Below are 17,328 nucleotides of genomic sequence, written 5' to 3'. Positions count from 1 at the left end.
AAATAAGAAAATAAAATGGATAAAGAATAGGTTTTAATAAAATTGAATCACCATCTGGTTTTTATTAAAATGAGCATTAAAAGTACTTATTTGGCTTAAATGAGTATTTAATAAGATGATGATAAAGCCAATGGTGACTATATGCACAACATTACATGCAGTATAATTTGTGAAAGCATAATTATACCTACATATAAAATTAAATATTACATACCAGTTTGTGAGAAACCACTGTGAATACAATGCTATCTCCTATGCTCAACTATGTTTTATTACAAATCACGTTTATAAACCAGCCTGGAAATTTTCTCATAAATTTGGATTATATAATTTGATTTTATGTTGGATTTCAGTATGATGAATGTTCAATTCAATATTGGCCACCCTGATTTAATGAATTTTTATTAACAGAATCCTAATTTGATTAGATTAGATCTCTTTTAAAAGAACAGAAGCCAACAAAAAAAGAAAAAAATATTTACAACCAGTATGAACCTTGGACAATAGTTTCATAAAACAGAGAGAAAATTTCATGTGTCTATTTTCTGTTTGAAAACAGTTCTTTCCAGATAACTTACAAAAATAATTTGAATCAAACCAAATTTAGTCATGGAAAACAGGAATCTACAAACAGTATGAAAATATTTTTTTATAAATCTGAAAGCATATGACACCAAAATAAGTTTCAGTTTCTGAAGTCTGTTAAAGTTAAAATTATGTAAATGAGGATACTTCTGGAAATTAGCAAAAGAGTTTAAAACTATTTCCAGAAGGTGAATTTACTTTTAAACAGTTTTACTAGGATTTGTGCTAGTTTTATTTCAAAATTTTGTATTTGCATTTACGAACTACAGCTGAATGAAAGAATAAATTATTTTGAAGATTTTGAGATTGAGCCAGGATACTATAATCCCTTGCATATGTTTTCTCTTTTATTTAGCTCAATAAATGCACAGCCATGCTAATTTAGTAAATAGATAGGATGCAAAACACAGTGAAATATTTAAAGACCTTATTACTTAGTAAATATCAGAAAAATATATCTCACAGTACTGAAGTAGTTGCTAATGAATTAACTTGACATAATACTGGGTTTTGTTTACTTGTTTTGTTTCCTAAACGGAAATCTGTGTTAACATGTTCTTCACCCAAGACTGATCAGGATATAAGTTTTGTATGTTTCAAAATTATTTGGGCTATCCTATTATAGATTTTCATCTATGTATATCATTAATCTTATCCCCAAGATGGCCTTTCAGGTTTTTTTAAAAAAAATGTAGCTGTTATATTTAATAAAGGAGTAAATTTTATAGTTACTTAAGGCTTCTGTAAATCCTATTTTAAAAATAATCTGCTAAGTAAATGCAAGATACTGAGTCAGCTGTTTGTATTTTACCTATTTAGACAGGATAAATTTAAATTCTTAGCTTATAATAATGTTTATCAATACAGAATCATATTTTCATTATATTAGCTAAACCAATAAATATAATTACTTGACTTTGAGAATCAACTGTTTAATTGGGTCTGGTGACCTAAAAATATTCTTATCATAAAATAAAAGCCACAACAAAATAAAAGCCACAACAGACTCTATTTCCATGACAATCTCATTTTGTAGTTAGACCTCTCTTCTACGAAGAATTCTTCCTATATAAGAGTATGCCAAATTCAAGTGTATACAATATTGAATTTCTGCCAATGAAATAAGAAATACATTAGAATACTGAATATCAATTGTGAATGATATCCAATAAATGATTAACAAGTTTTCTACTGTACTTGTATAGAACACTTAGTTTACAAGGCTTTTTGAATATAAAATTGTTCTCCAAGAAAATCCTGTAAAAAAGAGCAGTAGAAGTATTATATTTTACAGATGGGGGAAACTATAGCTTCAGAGCCATTAAGAGATTTGTCTAAGGTCACATGACAAATGACAGTCACATGATAAATGACAGACAGGCCCATTAGATCTCAATCTAGTCCTTCAAACATAACATATTCATTTCCCTATCACCTTCTCATCTTACATTTCTTTACATTACAGAATAAAAGGAAAGATGCTGCTTTTAAATTTTATAAGAAAATAGTTATTACTGTTAATTTTTCTATTTTATCAAAAATCTAAAGCTAGGAAACAATATTGAAGAGTTGTTTGTTTTCTGTAGTACGTTACAAAGGTCAAACTGATATGACCAAAAGTAAAAATACAAAGCAATACTCTAGCATTGGTAACTCCTCAACCACATTCTAGGAAGTTACTTTTATTTTAAAAATGTAAATCTCGGGCTTCCCTGGTGGCGCAGTGGTTGAGAGTCCGCCTGCCGATGCGGGGGACACGGGTTTGTGCCCCGGTCTGGGAAGATCCCACGTGCCGCAGAGCGGCTGGGCCCGTGAGCCATGGCCGCTGGGCCTGCGCATCCAGAGCCTGTGCTCCGCAGCGGGAGAGGCCACGACAGTGAGAGGCCCGCGTACCGCAAAAACAAACAAACAAACAAACAAAATGTAAATCTCATACGAAGATGAGCTCCCAAAATTGTTTTCAGTCAGTCCCTCTTAATCCCCAACTGAAACCATGGCTCCACGTCCACCAACCATTCACCTTACCCAGAGGTCATGCTCAGCGTAGTCAAACAGCAGCCATACTTTCCTATCAGCATGAGACAGAAACACCTTCTGAAGAGAGATGACATTTGGATGCTTAAGCTCTCGAAGTAACTGCAAAACAAAGGAGATTCATTAAAAATCTCTGCCATAAAAATAGCATTAAAAACCCCATACCATTTGTAATTCAAAGGCAATACAAACTTAATGGCAATCAATCCTAAAATTCTAATAAGTACCTATACAATTTTGAGATACCCATACAAATGAGTAAAAATCAGTGGAGAAAAGATACTGAAAAGATATCTGCGTAAATCTGTCTGTATGGTTGCTATTGTTTAGTTGGTTTCTTTTTTTGTTTTGTTTTAATGTTTTTATTATGGTAAAATATATACATAATAAAAAAATTACCATTTTAACCATTTTCAATTCAGAAGCATAAGTACACTCACTATGTTGTGCAACCATCACCACTATCCATTTTAGAACTGTTTCATTATCCTAAACAGAAACTCGGTACCCATTAAATTACAATAACTCCCCACTTTCCTCTCCCCTTCAGCCCCTGGTAACCTCTATTCTACTTTCTGTCTCTATGAATTTGCCTATTCTAGGTACCTTATATAAGTCGAATCATACAGTATTTGTCCTTTTGTGTCTGGTTTATTTCACTTAGCATAACGTCTTTAAGGTTTATCCATGTTGTAGCATGCATCAAAATTTCATAGCTTTTTAATGGCCAAATATTGGGTTGGCCAAAAAGTTCCTTTGGTTTTTAAGTAAAAATTAAAGACACATTTTTCATTTTCACCAAGAACTTTACTGAACAACGTATTCACCGTTTTGCTCTAGTACTTCTGCCATTTTTCAGGCAACTTCATAATTCCATCTTCCCAAAACTTTTTATCTTTTTGAGCAAAGAACTATTCCAGGTGCCTTTTACAGTCTTCCAAGGAATGGAAATTTTTTCCATTAAGAGAATTTTGTAAAGACCAAAATAAATGGAAATCCGAAGGCGTAATGTCTGGTGAATACAGCGGATGAATCAGAACTTCCCAGCTAAGCTGTAACAGTTTTTGCCTGGTCATCAAAGAAACACGTGGTCTCACGTTATCGTGATGGAAGATCATGCATTTTCTGTTGACTAATTCTGGACACTTTTCGTCAAGTGCTGCTTTCAGTTGGTCTAACTAGGAGCAGTACTTGTTGGAATTAATCATTGGGTTTTCCAGAAGGAACTCATAACAGAGGACTCCTTTGCAATCCCACCATATACACAACCTTCTTTGGATGAAGACCAGCCTTTGGTGTGGTTGGTGGTGGTTCATTTTGCTTGCCCCACAATCTCTTCCATTCCACATTATTGTACAGTATCCACTTTTAATCACCCGTCACCATTTGTTTGAAAAATGGAACATTTTTGTTACATGTGGGTAGAGAATTGCATGCAGAAATACCTTCAAGAAGGTTTTATTCTCTTTAACTTATGCAGGACCCAAACATCAAAGCGATTCACACAACCAAGCTGGTGCAAATGATTTTCAACGCTTGATTTGGATATTTTGAGTATGTCAGCTATCTCCCAAATGCTGTAATGTTGACTGTTCTCAACTAATGTCTCGATTTGGCCGCTATCAACTTTAACTGGTCTACCCGACCGTGAAGCACTGTCCAGTAAGAAACCTCCAGCACAAAACTTCGCAAACCACATTTGACATGTTTGATCAGTCACAGAACCTTCTCCATACACTGCACAAATCTTTTCTTCGTTTCAGTTGCGTTTTTACCTTTCTTGAAATGATAAAGCATAATGTGCCAAAAATGTTGCTTTTTTCTTCCATCTTCAATATTAAAATGGCTACACAAAAACTCACCAATTTTGATGTTTTTTAAAAAATGCACACTGATACGACAGCTATCACAATACAATCTGACAAAATTGTTTCTAATGAAGTTAAAGACAACTCACTGTTACTAGAGCTGTCTTACGGGAAAACTGAACAAACTTTTAGGCCAACCCAATACATTCCATTCCATTTATACACCACATTTTGTTTATTCATTCATCAGCTAATGGGCACTGGTTGTTTCCCCGTTTTGGCTACTGTGAATAATGCTGCTATGAACATTGGTGTACAGGTACCCGAGTCCCTGCTTTCAATTCTCTGGGTAAATACCTAGGAGTGGAATTGCTATATCATATGATAATTCTATGTTTAACTTTTCGAGGAACCACCAAACTGGTTTTCACAGCAGTTCTACCATTTACATTCCCATCGGCAATGCATGAGAATTCCAATTTCTCCACACCCTCACCAACTTTTATTTACCTTTAAAAATTTTCTTTTTGTAATAGTCACATCCTAATAGGTATGATGTGGTATCCTGCTGTGCTTTTGATATGCAATTCCCTAATGACTAATGGTAAGCATCTTTTCATGTGCTTACAAGTATATCTTCTTTCGAGAAATGTCTATTCAAATCTTCTGCCTAATATCTAATATGTGGGCTCTAGAGTGTAGGCTCAGTAGTTGTGGCTCACAGGCTTAGTTGCACATGGCGTGTGGGATCTTCCCAGACCAGGGCTCAGACCGTGTCCCTTGCACTGGCAGGTGGATTCTTAACCACTGTGCCACCAGGGAAGCCTTCTCCGCCTATTTTTTTTTTTTTTTTTTTTTTTGCTGTACGCGGGCCTCTCACTGCCGTGGCCTCTCCCGTTGCGGAGCACAGGCTCCGGACACACAGGCTCCGCGGCCATGGCTCGCGGGCCCATCCGCTCCGCGGCACGTGGGATCTTCCGGGATCGGGGCACGAACCCGTGTCCCCTGCATCGGCAGGCGGACTCTCAACCACTGCGCCACCAGGGAAGCCCCTAAACTTTAAATCATCTTCAGATTACTTATAATATCTCTTTCTTTTTCTTTTTTGTTTTTTTCCCTTTTACACTTATAATATCTCTTACAATGTAAATGCTATGTAAATAGTTGCTGGAGCATGGTAAATTCAAATTTTGCTTTTTGGAACGTTCTGGAAATCCACCCCCCCCAATATTTCCTATTCATGGTTGGTTGAATCCATGGATGCGAAGGGACAACTGTAACAGCAACAATAGAAAATACAACATTCATCGCCACCAAATATCAGATAAGAACTAAGATCTGTAACTCTGTGAGATACAGTACCTATTTTTTCTGTAAATTACAAAGGAAAGCTGAACAAAATTTTGTTAACTTTTCACAAAATAATAAAGAGCTTATATAGACAGAAACTTGCAAGTAGAACACATTTGCATGGGTTTATTAACCTTTCTCATCTCCTAGAAAGACATTCTTCTATTTAAAATCTTTTATATCCTTATTTTATCTCCATTTAATAACCCAAGTGGCCCTAATGATCCGTAAGTTAAAAAGCATTCCAAAAAAAAAAAAAACCAAAAAAAGCATTCCCATCCCACCATGCAAAAACAAATACAACAGCAACAATGACAAGAAAAAACTTCTCATGAAGCCTGATATTCTGTCTCTATCAGTTAGAAATAACTTAGTGCCTTGCAAATGTGTTCCAAATACATGACAGACATGTGAGAAAGTCAAGGTTTTAGAACTTAGGACTTCAGTACCTTTTCTAAGAACACTTTTCACCAAAACAAGTATCAAGGTAAATGTAATGTTAACAATATATTAGGGGCTCTGAAATGAATTCAGCAAAGGAAAGACTATGAATGGACTACATATTAAGTCACTTATATTAATGATTATTCTCTGGAAAGGGATGATTATTTTATTCAGGAGCAAGATTAAATTCAAGTCATATATTTCTGCTTTTAGAAGATAATTTAAAACTTATGAAACTCCAGAGATATACATGAATTCTCAGAGACTTAAGGTCAGTATCTGAAACTGACCATTTGCTAATTAATAGACAAGGCAAAGAATCTGATACGGGAAAGCCTGGACTTCAGGGTCGCCCAAGATCAGCCAGCTGGCTGGAAGAGTGGACCTAGCCCTAAGTGCATGCCAGTTCTGGGTCAGGGTTTTCTCCATTACCTCACAACTGGAACACACTTCTCAGCTGGGCAGCTATTTCAAATCCTTTCTGGAAATCAGCAGGGTAGAAATTATAACAAACAAACTCCAAAGCTGTGGCAAAAGCTCTCTCCAATGATTAGAAACCTACATATAAAGCTATTCTTAGATGTCACCTCCATCTCACCTCCAAGATGAGGTTTAGCTCTTGTATTAAAAAGGAAACAGCAGCAACCATTTTATTAAGCTCTTCCTAGGTGCCAAGTATGGGGCTAAGCACATGACATGCACTATCTCACTTAATCATGAATTACCCTATGAAATATTTATACTGCTCTTACTTTACAAAGAGGAAATGATGGTGTAAGGGGATTAACTAATTTGCTCAAGGTCACATTCCTAGGTAGTGGTTAGAATCAGGATTCAAATGCTTTTAAAATTAATTAATTAATTTCTAAAATACAAAGCCAGTAATTTAGTCTAACAACAACATATCCCAAGACCTAACACCCAGGGGGAGTAATTCTCCTTATCATCCAGAGACACAGATATTTTAAATATATACTAGGTTATGAACTGGACAATGGTAGGCACTGTGTCTAGCTCAGCACTGCACTGCTAGTGTCTAGCACACTGCCTGGTACGTGCTCATTAAATACCTGGTAAAGACATGAATAACTGAGTTCACGAATAAAGAAAATACACCAACTTTGAGAATCTGCCTGCCAATGCAGGGGACACGAGTTCGAGCCCTGGTCTGGGAAGATCCCACATGCCCCGGAGCAACTGGGCCCGTGAGCCACAACTACTGAGCCTGCGCATCTGGAGCCTGTGCTCTGCAACAAGAGAGGCCGTGACAGTGAGAGGCCCGCGCACCGTGATGAAGAGTGGCCCCCGCTTGCCACAACTAGAGAAAGCCCTCGCACAGAAACGAAGACCCAACACAGCAAAAATAAATAAATAAATAAATATTTTAAAAAAAGAAAAAAAGAAAATACACCAAGTAAAGGGCATCATACAACACACCCTTTGGCTTCTAAACTGTGGACTAAGATCAATGCTTTCATCAAAAAATCAATCCACTTTTATTTTTTAAAAATCTGATTAGTCAAATATTAAGTCTTTGAGAGCAATGATTTTAATAGTAAGCACTATTGCTATGGTAGTAAGTAATGGTAAGTGTTATGGACTGTCCTCCCAAAATTCTTGTGTTGAAGCCCTAACCCCCAGAACTTCAGAATGATTCTATTTGGAGATAAGGCCTTTAAAGAGGCAATTAAGTTAAAAACAGGTCAGTAGGATGAGCCCTAATCCAATCTGAATGGTGAGTTTACAAGAAAAGGAGATTAGACTCACAGAGAGATGACCACATGAAGAGGCCACAAGAGGGTGGCCACTTGCAAACCAAGGAGAAACGCCTCACAGGAAACAAGTCTGCAGGTGCCCTGATCTTGGATCAATAGCCTCCACCAGTAAGAAAATAAGTTCCTGTTGTTTAAGCCACCCAGTCTGCAGTATTTTGTTATGGCAGCCTTGGCAAACTAGTACAGTAAATAGCTATTACTACTGAGAAGTACAACACGCTATGCTGGGAGATGGGTCACTGCGGGACTGGAGATGGAGCTGAGAGTCTCAGTGGGGAAATGCCTCTAAGTAAATATTTACACTGAAGCACTTCCAAAAGACCAGGAAGCTGGGCTACATTTAGCAGAGCTAATGCCTGCCACATGCCAGGCCCTGCGGCAGATGCTGCACTAGGTCCCGGGATATAAAATGTGCCGAGACCGTCCGCTGAAGTCCTCTGGCAGCAGACACGTTCCAGTGAGCAGGCAGTTCGCGTGCTGTGGCTGCAGCAGTGATAACTGCAATTGACTGAGGAACTAACGTGCACCCAGAGTTTACTGTGTCCCAGAAGTGACCTACGCTCCTCACGCACTAAAACCCTATGAGACAACTATTATTCTCATTTTACAAAGAGGAAACTACAACACGGGGAAATTACGTCACCTGCTTTGGGTCCTACAAGCCAGTTAAGTGGTAAAGCCAGAATGAGAGCTCAGGTAACCTGGGGTGGGTCTTAAGTGCTCCATGGAACCCCGTGAGGCAGGTGCTCAGGCACTGGGGGTGGTAAGCAGTTTTCACACCTGATGGACTTCACCACCCCACACAGAGCCCATGGCGTGCAGATGCTATTCTTAGCACTGTATAAGATGTTTTTGCCTTTTTGAAAATTTTATGTCCAAAAATGTTTAATGGAAAAAGGTTTAAATAAACTTATACAATGGTTTCATCACAGAAACCACCTAAGTTTTCCTAATTCTACTGGGAATAAAATCTTATAATTTCCTGAGTACTAAGATCACTGCTAAAAATACAAATGTTTTAAAACATCATTCGTCATAAACTTAATTCATTCTAACTATGCCAAACAATATCACACTTAATCTGAACTCTAAAAGTACAAATAAATAAAAAACAAATAGCATTTAAAACTATCTTGTCAATAAATACCACTTACATGGTGAGTGAGAAATAGGTAAGAAAACCTCTAATATTCTCAAAATAACATTGATTTCTAATATTAAAATTTTACAATATAGCAAAAATAATAAATTCTAAATGTACACCCTAAGTATGACAGTTGAGTTGAAATTACTATAAAAGCATCAGTAAAATTATTCCAAAATTATTTGTTTTTTTTTAAGCTGTGGAAACTTTTCTTCAATTGAATTCCTGCAAATTAATTAAAGAAAAATTTAAAAAACCTGAGGAGCCTAGGTTAAAGCAGATGTAAGCTTTAACAGTAGCTGAACTACAAGGCGGCCCCTTGGTCCATTGATAGTCCACTGAAGAAGTCTGAACACCACTAAGCTAAAGGGATCATGACTCACAGGAAGCTCTGGAAATACACAGCAAGCCACTTAGAATACCGTGAGGATGAAGACATGCAATGCTCTTCGCTTCAGTAGAAATTCTCAGAGTTCTTTCCTTCTTCCCTCCCTTTTACAATTATTTACTAAACAAAAGACTATGTGTGAGAACTAGCACACACTGGTGAAGAAATGCATTCCAGTCAGGCAGAGTTAGGGACCACAAACAGAAAATAAGTTAACAAAAAATAAAAAGAAACTCCTTATAATTATAATTTATAATAAATGCTATGAAAGGAACAAACTGGGTGTAGATCGTAAGAGAATAATGGAGGTGAGTGTTGGAGAAACTGGACTTCTCAGACAATGGACTTCCATAATAAATGCAAGGTCTGAGCAGACTTGTCAGACAGATGGGATCCTTTTTCCTTTTGATTTTTTTTTTTTTTTTTGGCGGTATGCGGGCCTCTCACTGTTGTGGCCTCTCCCGTTGCGGAGCACAGGCTCTGGACGCGCAGGCTCAGCGGCCATGGCTCACGGGCCCAGCCGCTCCACGGCATGTGGGATCTTCCCGGACCGGGGCACGAACCCACGTCCCCTGCATCGGCAGGCGGACTCTCAATCATTGCGCCATCAGGGAAGCCCTCCTTCTGAATTTTTATTACAGAAAAATTTTCAGAAGTAAATAGAATAGTAAAATAGAACAACCCCCATGTATCATCATCCACTCACAGCCTATCTCATTTTATCGATATTCATATCCACTCCTCCCACCCCACCCTGAATTATTTTGAAGTAAATCTCAGACATATGATTTCACCTATAAATATTTCAGTATATATTGCTAAAATATAGTCTCTCTTCTCTGACCGCAACAGGAAAAAATTAGTAGTTGACAACAATAAATTATCTGGAAAGCCTCACATATTTAAAAATTAAACAATATATTTCTAACTAATCCATGAATAAAAGAAAAAAAATCACAAAGAAAATGGAAATTATTTTGTACTAAATGATAATAATAATACAATGTGACAAAATTTGTGGAATGCAAGTAAAACACTACTTGGAAGCAAATTTATAGTTTTAATTGCTTATATTAGAAAAGAACTGTTTAAAAAAAAAAACAATGACCTAATGGTCCACCTTAAGAAGATAAAAAAGAGGGACTTCCCTGGTGGTCCAGTGGGTAAGAATCCACGCTCCCAATGCAGGGGGCCTGGGTTCGATCCCTGGTCAGGGAACTAGATCCCACATTCATGCCACAACTAAGAGTCTGCATGCCGCATCTGAGAAGTACGCATGCCACAACTATGAAGTCCACATGTCGCAACTAAGAGTCTGCATGACGCAGCTAAACATGCCACAGCGAAGATCCCACGTGCCGCCACTAAGACCTGGTGCAGTCTAAATAAATAAATAAATATTTAAAAAAGGAAGAAGAAGATAAAAAAGAAATGCAGGCCAAAAGTAAATAGAAGAAATAATAAAGATAAGAGCAAAAATCAATGATACAGACAGAGAACACAAATTACCAAGTCCACAATGAAATAGGGACGCCACTATAGAAGCCACATTTGTGAAAAGATAATAAGAATATTATTATCAACTTTGTGCCAATAAATTCAGTAACAAACAAAATGAAAATATTACATAAAAAATAGGACTTATCATACACAAGACCAAATATTAAATGTGAAGAGCTCTATATCTATTAAGGAAATAATATTGGTCGGTGAATTCTGTCCAACATTCAAGGAAGAATAACTGCCATTCATACAGAAACTCTGTCAGAATGCAAAGGATGAAGAAAGGCTGCCTAACTTGTTCTGTGAGGACAGCACAACTTCGATACCAAAGACAAAAACATTACAAGAACAATAATCATAGGCTAACATTCTTCAAAAGACCTACAGCTCCTCAGCAACACATTAGTAAATCAAATCAACTGATATATAACAAAGCAGGGATTATTTCAAAGCTGCAAAACTGGATAAATGTTAGAAAATTAATCAATGTAGTCTACCAATATAACAGAATAAGAGAAGAACTATATAGTCATTTCAGGACATGTAGAAAAAAAGCATTTGATAAAATTCATTACCATTTACAAAAAAATAGAAGGGAACTTCCTAAGCCTGTCTGATGGTATCTATAAAAAACTTATAGCTAGCATTTAACTTGATGGTGAAACACTGAAAACACTTTCCCCCAAGACTCGGAACAAGTAAGATGCCTGCTCTCACCACCATTCAACATCTTCTGAGAGGCTCTAGCCAACGCAAAAGAAAAAAATCAAAAGCATAAAGAGAGAAAGAAGTAAAGCTATTCCTATTCATAGATGACATAATTACTTATGTAGGAAATCCCAAAGACATCACCAAACCTACCAGTGAATTTAGAAATATAATTTATATAATATAAAATATTTTTTTAAAATCAATTCTGAATACAGAAGCAAATACAGAAGCAAACAAGTGGAAAACAAAATTTAAAAAATAATCCCATGTATAATAATGTCAGAAAACATAAAATCCTTAGGAATGAATTTAACAAGCGTGTAAAGCCTCCACACTAAAAAACTATAAACATTGTTGGGAGAAATTTTTTAAAAACCTTAAAAAATGGAAAAGTATGTCTTTCTAAGCCATGAAAGAAAGACATACTTTCATGGCTTAGAAGTTTCAATATTATTAAGATTCAATTCTCCCTGAATTGATGCAAACCATAATGTTAGCAGGCATTTTTTTAGAAATAAAAATTACTAGCCAATTCAACAATGTACATGCTAATGCAAAGGACCTAAAATAGCCCAAACAATCCTGCAATAAAAAATAAAGCTGGTGGCATTATACCACTTCACTTCAAGTCTTGCTGTATGTAAAGTAGAGTTATCTGGTATTGGCTGAGGATAGACAAAGCGATCAATGGAACAGAATAGAGCCCAGAAATAGTCCAACACTTACAGTCATTTAATTTTTTACAAAGATGCCAAAGGAATTCAATGGGAAAGAATCTTTTCAAACAATGATGCTACAATTGTACATTCACATGGGGTGAGGGGAGGAGATGCTCAAACATTACATCAGACTAAAAACACAAATGAAGTGAACAGATCACAGACTTAGAAGTAAAGCTAAAATTGTAAGGCTTTAGAAGAAAACAAAGGGAAACATCTTCACAATTAGTGAGTAGATAAAGATTTCTTCAGCCAGACACAGAAAACAACAGTCATAAAAGGAAAAAACTAGCAAATGAGACTTCATCAAAATTAACAATTTCTGCTCAGCTTAGGCTGAAGAACCACAATCAAGTAGGTTAAAAATAAGCTTTCATACTCCTATTGTGCTTAACTGCATTTACAGTTATCAACATAGATATAAAGCTAAGAATGTCTGTTCCTGAAATGAATGGAGTTTTGTTTGATTTTAAAACTTTCTGTTGAAGAATAATAAAGACAGAGGAAAGCACATGAACGTTAAGTGCACAGCTCAGTGAGTTTTCACATGGGAAACCCACATGACCAGACCCAGAGCAAAACCAAGAAACAGAACAGCATCCTGAAAGCTCCCCCTTGTCTCCCCTCTGGTCCCTCCCTGTCCCTCTGAAGGTCATCCCTATCATGATGACCAACATCACTGACCACAGTTCAACAGATTTTAATTCTTTAAAACCGACTAGAATATAGAGAATAGTAGATGCTGCAGAACTGACAGTTAATGTACAGATATCTTGCCTCAAGATACAAGAGTATAAGAATTTTATCAATGAAATGAAACATAATTTCCAATACAGCATACCTTTGGTTAAGAATGCCCTCCATCTCACTCCTATTCTTCCCTCATGGAGGTAATTCTTACATGTCCTCCAAAATCTGAAACCTTCCTTGATTCTCTGGTTTAGATACATACACCCTTTTCCCATTCTCTATTCCCTCCTACCATAGTGCTCGGCACACCATTCCTATTATTAGAAGAATTATAAGCCTTTCCTCATCAGTGTGCAAACACTTAAGGCCAGGGATCCTGACTTGCTCTATGTGTTCTATGTTTACTTCTTCTTGGTCTAGTTCCTGTCAACATGATACACAATAAATGACTTTTAGTTGAAAACCCAGTAGTATAGAATCTGTTAAACGAGTAATATTATTTAAATTAATACCTCCAGGTCACAACAGCCTATATCTGTGTAGACAGAGGGCTGAAAGCAATAAAAATAAAATTATTACAATACATTTTCTAGAATATTCTGATTAAAGACAGAAAAGACAAGTTTGGACCCATAGTTTCACAATAGTAAAAGCTGAAGTAAAGTCTCAGAGAATACTCATTTTAAATGTAAGAATAATTATTTAATAATGCATTAACATGAAGAACATTTTCCTTCAGAATCAAAATGAGATTCTAATTACCATACGGCAATGGGATGCCTCCAAAAAGGGGGGGGGTATATAATTTTACTTATTCAAATGAACAGACAGATACAATGAAAATCAAATAACAATCTCATTTTAAGTTCATAAGTAATGACATTAATCTCATCTTATTAAAATAGAAATATTAATTTTATATGAATTAACATATAACATAATAAACACTTTTATTGCACTCGATGAAATAATAAGAATACTGGATCCTTAACTATTGAGTGACATTTTTTGGAAAAATATATAGTTACATAAACAACTGAGATTTACTTAACCCCAAATAAGTGAATTTACATAGAAATTTTTACTAGAACTATATGCCACCTTTACTTCTCTTTAAAAAACAAATATATTTTGCTATAGATAGTAGATATGAAAAATATTTCTCAACTTTCAATTAATGTGTATATGTGACAAATACAATTCAGAGACCTATATAGGTGACACCCATAAATCAGCTGACAATAATGATGATAAAAAGAGCTTCACTTACTGCTATTTCTCTACATGCCGACATAGAGATCCCGGTTCCTTCTATTTGTTTTAAAGCATAGTCTTTATCATCTTTCCTGTAAAAACAAAGTTATTTTAATATACAGATAAATCTAAATGTGTGTGCATTTTTAATAAAATAGAATAAAAATAAATATAAATCACATACACTTTGATACCTTTCACATATAATCACATAATTTCATATGGGAGAAACTTTAGGTAATCTATTCCAATCCCAAAACTTGATGAGGGAAGTTAGATTCCAAGGAATAAAAAGACTTGTCCAAGGCTCTATGGTTATTTGCAGAAGAGAAAGATTCAGAAATGAAGCTCCTGACTTCCAATAATAGGTTCTTTCTGCTCTAATATGTATACACTTCCTGTGTGTGTGTGTGTGTGTGTGTGTGCATCTGCGTGCATATATAAAACTTGGTCTCTTAAAGCCCATTTGGATATCGGGGTGTCAAAAAAATTAAGAAATGAATGCATCATTCATAAAGTACAAAATGGTTATGATTTAAAACATGTTATATAGTTCATATCCCCAAATAGCTTCAAAGGGATTCACTCGACATACGTTTACTGAGCACTTACTGTGTCTCCAGAACTGTGCTGAGTCCTGGGGATACAAGGGAATTCCTTCCTTTATGGAGCTTTCTGTGGCTACTGGTGGTGAGAGATAACTAACCCACCACAAGACAGTATGATAATGCTGTGACAGACCAAGTACGAACCGCAGAGCTACCCAAAAGTCACTCTTTTGCCTGGAGACCCAGGCAAAGCCTTCTCAGAGGAAATCCCATCTCACTGAGGCCCGAACGGCAGTCCTCAGACATTCTGGACTCAGGACCCTTTTACTCTCTTAGATGTCACCGAGGACCCTGAAGAAGTTCTGTTTGTTCTATCAATATTAACCCTCTTAGAGTTGAAAAATGGGAACTCTTAAAAAACACAACCTACGAAAGCACATATCCATTACCCACCAGAGCAATGGCATCGTCACGTGTCACGTCACCTTTGAGAAAAACCCACTGTACACTCGCGAGAATCAGCGTGAAGAAAGGCATATAACACAGCACTGTTATGAAAACAGTGTTGACCTTGCAGACCCTCTCGAAGGATTTTGAGGACACCTAGAGCTTCCCAGATCACACTTTGAAAACTGTGCTGTGTGTGTGTGTTTGTGTGTGTGTGTGTTAAGAGGGGAACAAAGTGTGAAGGCACATGAGGTGAGGGAAAAGCACTTGAAGAACATACATTAAACAACGGGGAGATGAGGCTGGGGATACAGTTAGGAACCAGATCATAGAAGTCTTTTTATACTCCAAGAACAAGAGGAGACGCTCCGTTAACACTTTTTAAACAGGAGAATATCAATCCTCCTCTGCTTTGGCGGCCTTTTAAATGTTGGGGGGCAGTAAATAAAGACAGGAAACCGAGAGACCAGCTAAGTCCACAGTGTCCAAACTACTCAGGTGGGAGATGATGCTGGCTGCTGCCAAGGGGACAGCCTGGAGTGACGGAAGGCAGACCAGCAGCACAAAGGACAGAACCCTGGGGATGAGGAAGGAGATGGGGTCAGACATAATGACTCCTGCCCCAGGGAACAGGCCAACACAACATCATCCCCTGGAACAGGGAACACAGCAGGAGGAAAAGGTCCGAGGGAACAGGAAGATGATGGTTCCGCTGTGTGCAGGCTGAGTCTGGTACCTGTGAGACACCTACGTGGGGATGGCAAGCTGAATAAGCACGTCTAAAGCTCAAGAGAAAGCTGAAGATATCGGCGTATACATACCGTCAACCAAGCCAGGAGAGTACATGAGGGGAGACCAAAGAGCAGGACTGGTAAGAAAAAGGTTTTCAAAAAAGGGCAGAATAGTCAACAGTATCCAAAGCTGCCGAGAAGTCTAGTAAGGTGAGGAGTGAGCAGTGTCCACTGAATTTAGCAATGATGAAGTCACCAGGGGATACTGGACTAGGCAAAAATAGTCGCAGTGACGTACTGGCAGTTTATACTGCAGAAGGCTGGGGAATGAATGGGGCATAAGTCAACCGAGACAATAAAAGTAGGTGATTATTTGAAGGTGATAAAATAAGGCAGCAGCTGGAGTAATACACAAGGTTAAAGAATTTTTTTTAAGATGTAAGAGACTTGATTATGTTAAGTACTGAAAGGAAGAACCCAGAGAAAAGGAGATGAGAGGGAAAAACGAGAAGAGCAAAGACTGAAATGCTGGGGGAGAGATTAGATTCAGAGCGAGAAGGAGAAACGTGTCTTCCATTGTTAACAGGAAGACAAAGGAGGGAGGAAAGGATAGATACAGGTGCAAAGAAGTTGGTTCAGAGGCAAAAAGCCAGGGTAGTTCTCATTTTGATGGCTTCCATTATTTTTCTGATGTTGGAAATGAGGTCAAATACTAAAAGTAAGGGGGCTTCCCTGGTGGCGCAGCGGTTGAGAGTCCACCTGACGATGCAGGGGACACGGGTTCGTGCCCTGGTCCGGGAAGATCCCACGTGCCGCGGAGCGGCTGGGCCCGTGAGCCATGGCCGCTGGGCCTGCGCGTCCGGAGCCTGTGCTCCGCAACGGGACAGGCCACAACAGTGAGAGGGCCGTGTACCGCAAAAAAAAAAAAAAAAAAAAAAAAAAATACTAAAAGTAAGGGCATCGTGATAGAGCCGGAGTTAAGGTTTGACTGAACAGATGAGTAACTCCTTATAAGATCAATAAGTTTAGTACTTTATCATTTTAAATTATCAATAAAGCTTATGTAACTTTATCTTTCCTTTTATAACATATTTACACCATATCCTTAGTTGTAAAAACAAATCACAATTACATTATTTTTCTGAAAAAAGATTTGTTTTACGACAATCAGATTTACAAGTACTTTCTAGTAAAGCA

The 17,328-nt window shown here is 37.2% G+C and overlaps 1 protein-coding gene across 3 annotated transcripts in view; it reads right to left on the bottom strand.

Annotated features, from left to right (window-relative positions):
- Window positions 1–17,328, bottom strand: part of CDK8 (cyclin dependent kinase 8) — a 102,219-nt gene that overhangs the window by 41,014 nt on the left and 43,877 nt on the right. For all 3 annotated transcript variants that reach the window (XM_060079740.1, XM_060079738.1, XM_060079739.1), the window contains exons 2-3: window positions 14,422–14,497; window positions 2,611–2,721 (exon numbers count right to left, since the gene is read on the bottom strand). In XM_060079740.1, the coding sequence (XP_059935723.1) occupies window positions 2,611–2,721; window positions 14,422–14,497 (187 nt within the window). The remainder of the gene's footprint in view (window positions 1–2,610; window positions 2,722–14,421; window positions 14,498–17,328) is intronic.

The sequence above is a fragment of the Mesoplodon densirostris genome, chromosome 17, assembly GCF_025265405.1.
Source record: "Mesoplodon densirostris isolate mMesDen1 chromosome 17, mMesDen1 primary haplotype, whole genome shotgun sequence".
Classification (NCBI taxonomy): Eukaryota; Metazoa; Chordata; class Mammalia; order Artiodactyla; family Ziphiidae; genus Mesoplodon; species Mesoplodon densirostris.
Note: the sequence above shows the minus strand (reverse complement) of the source record. Positions and strands in the feature narration are given on the sequence as shown.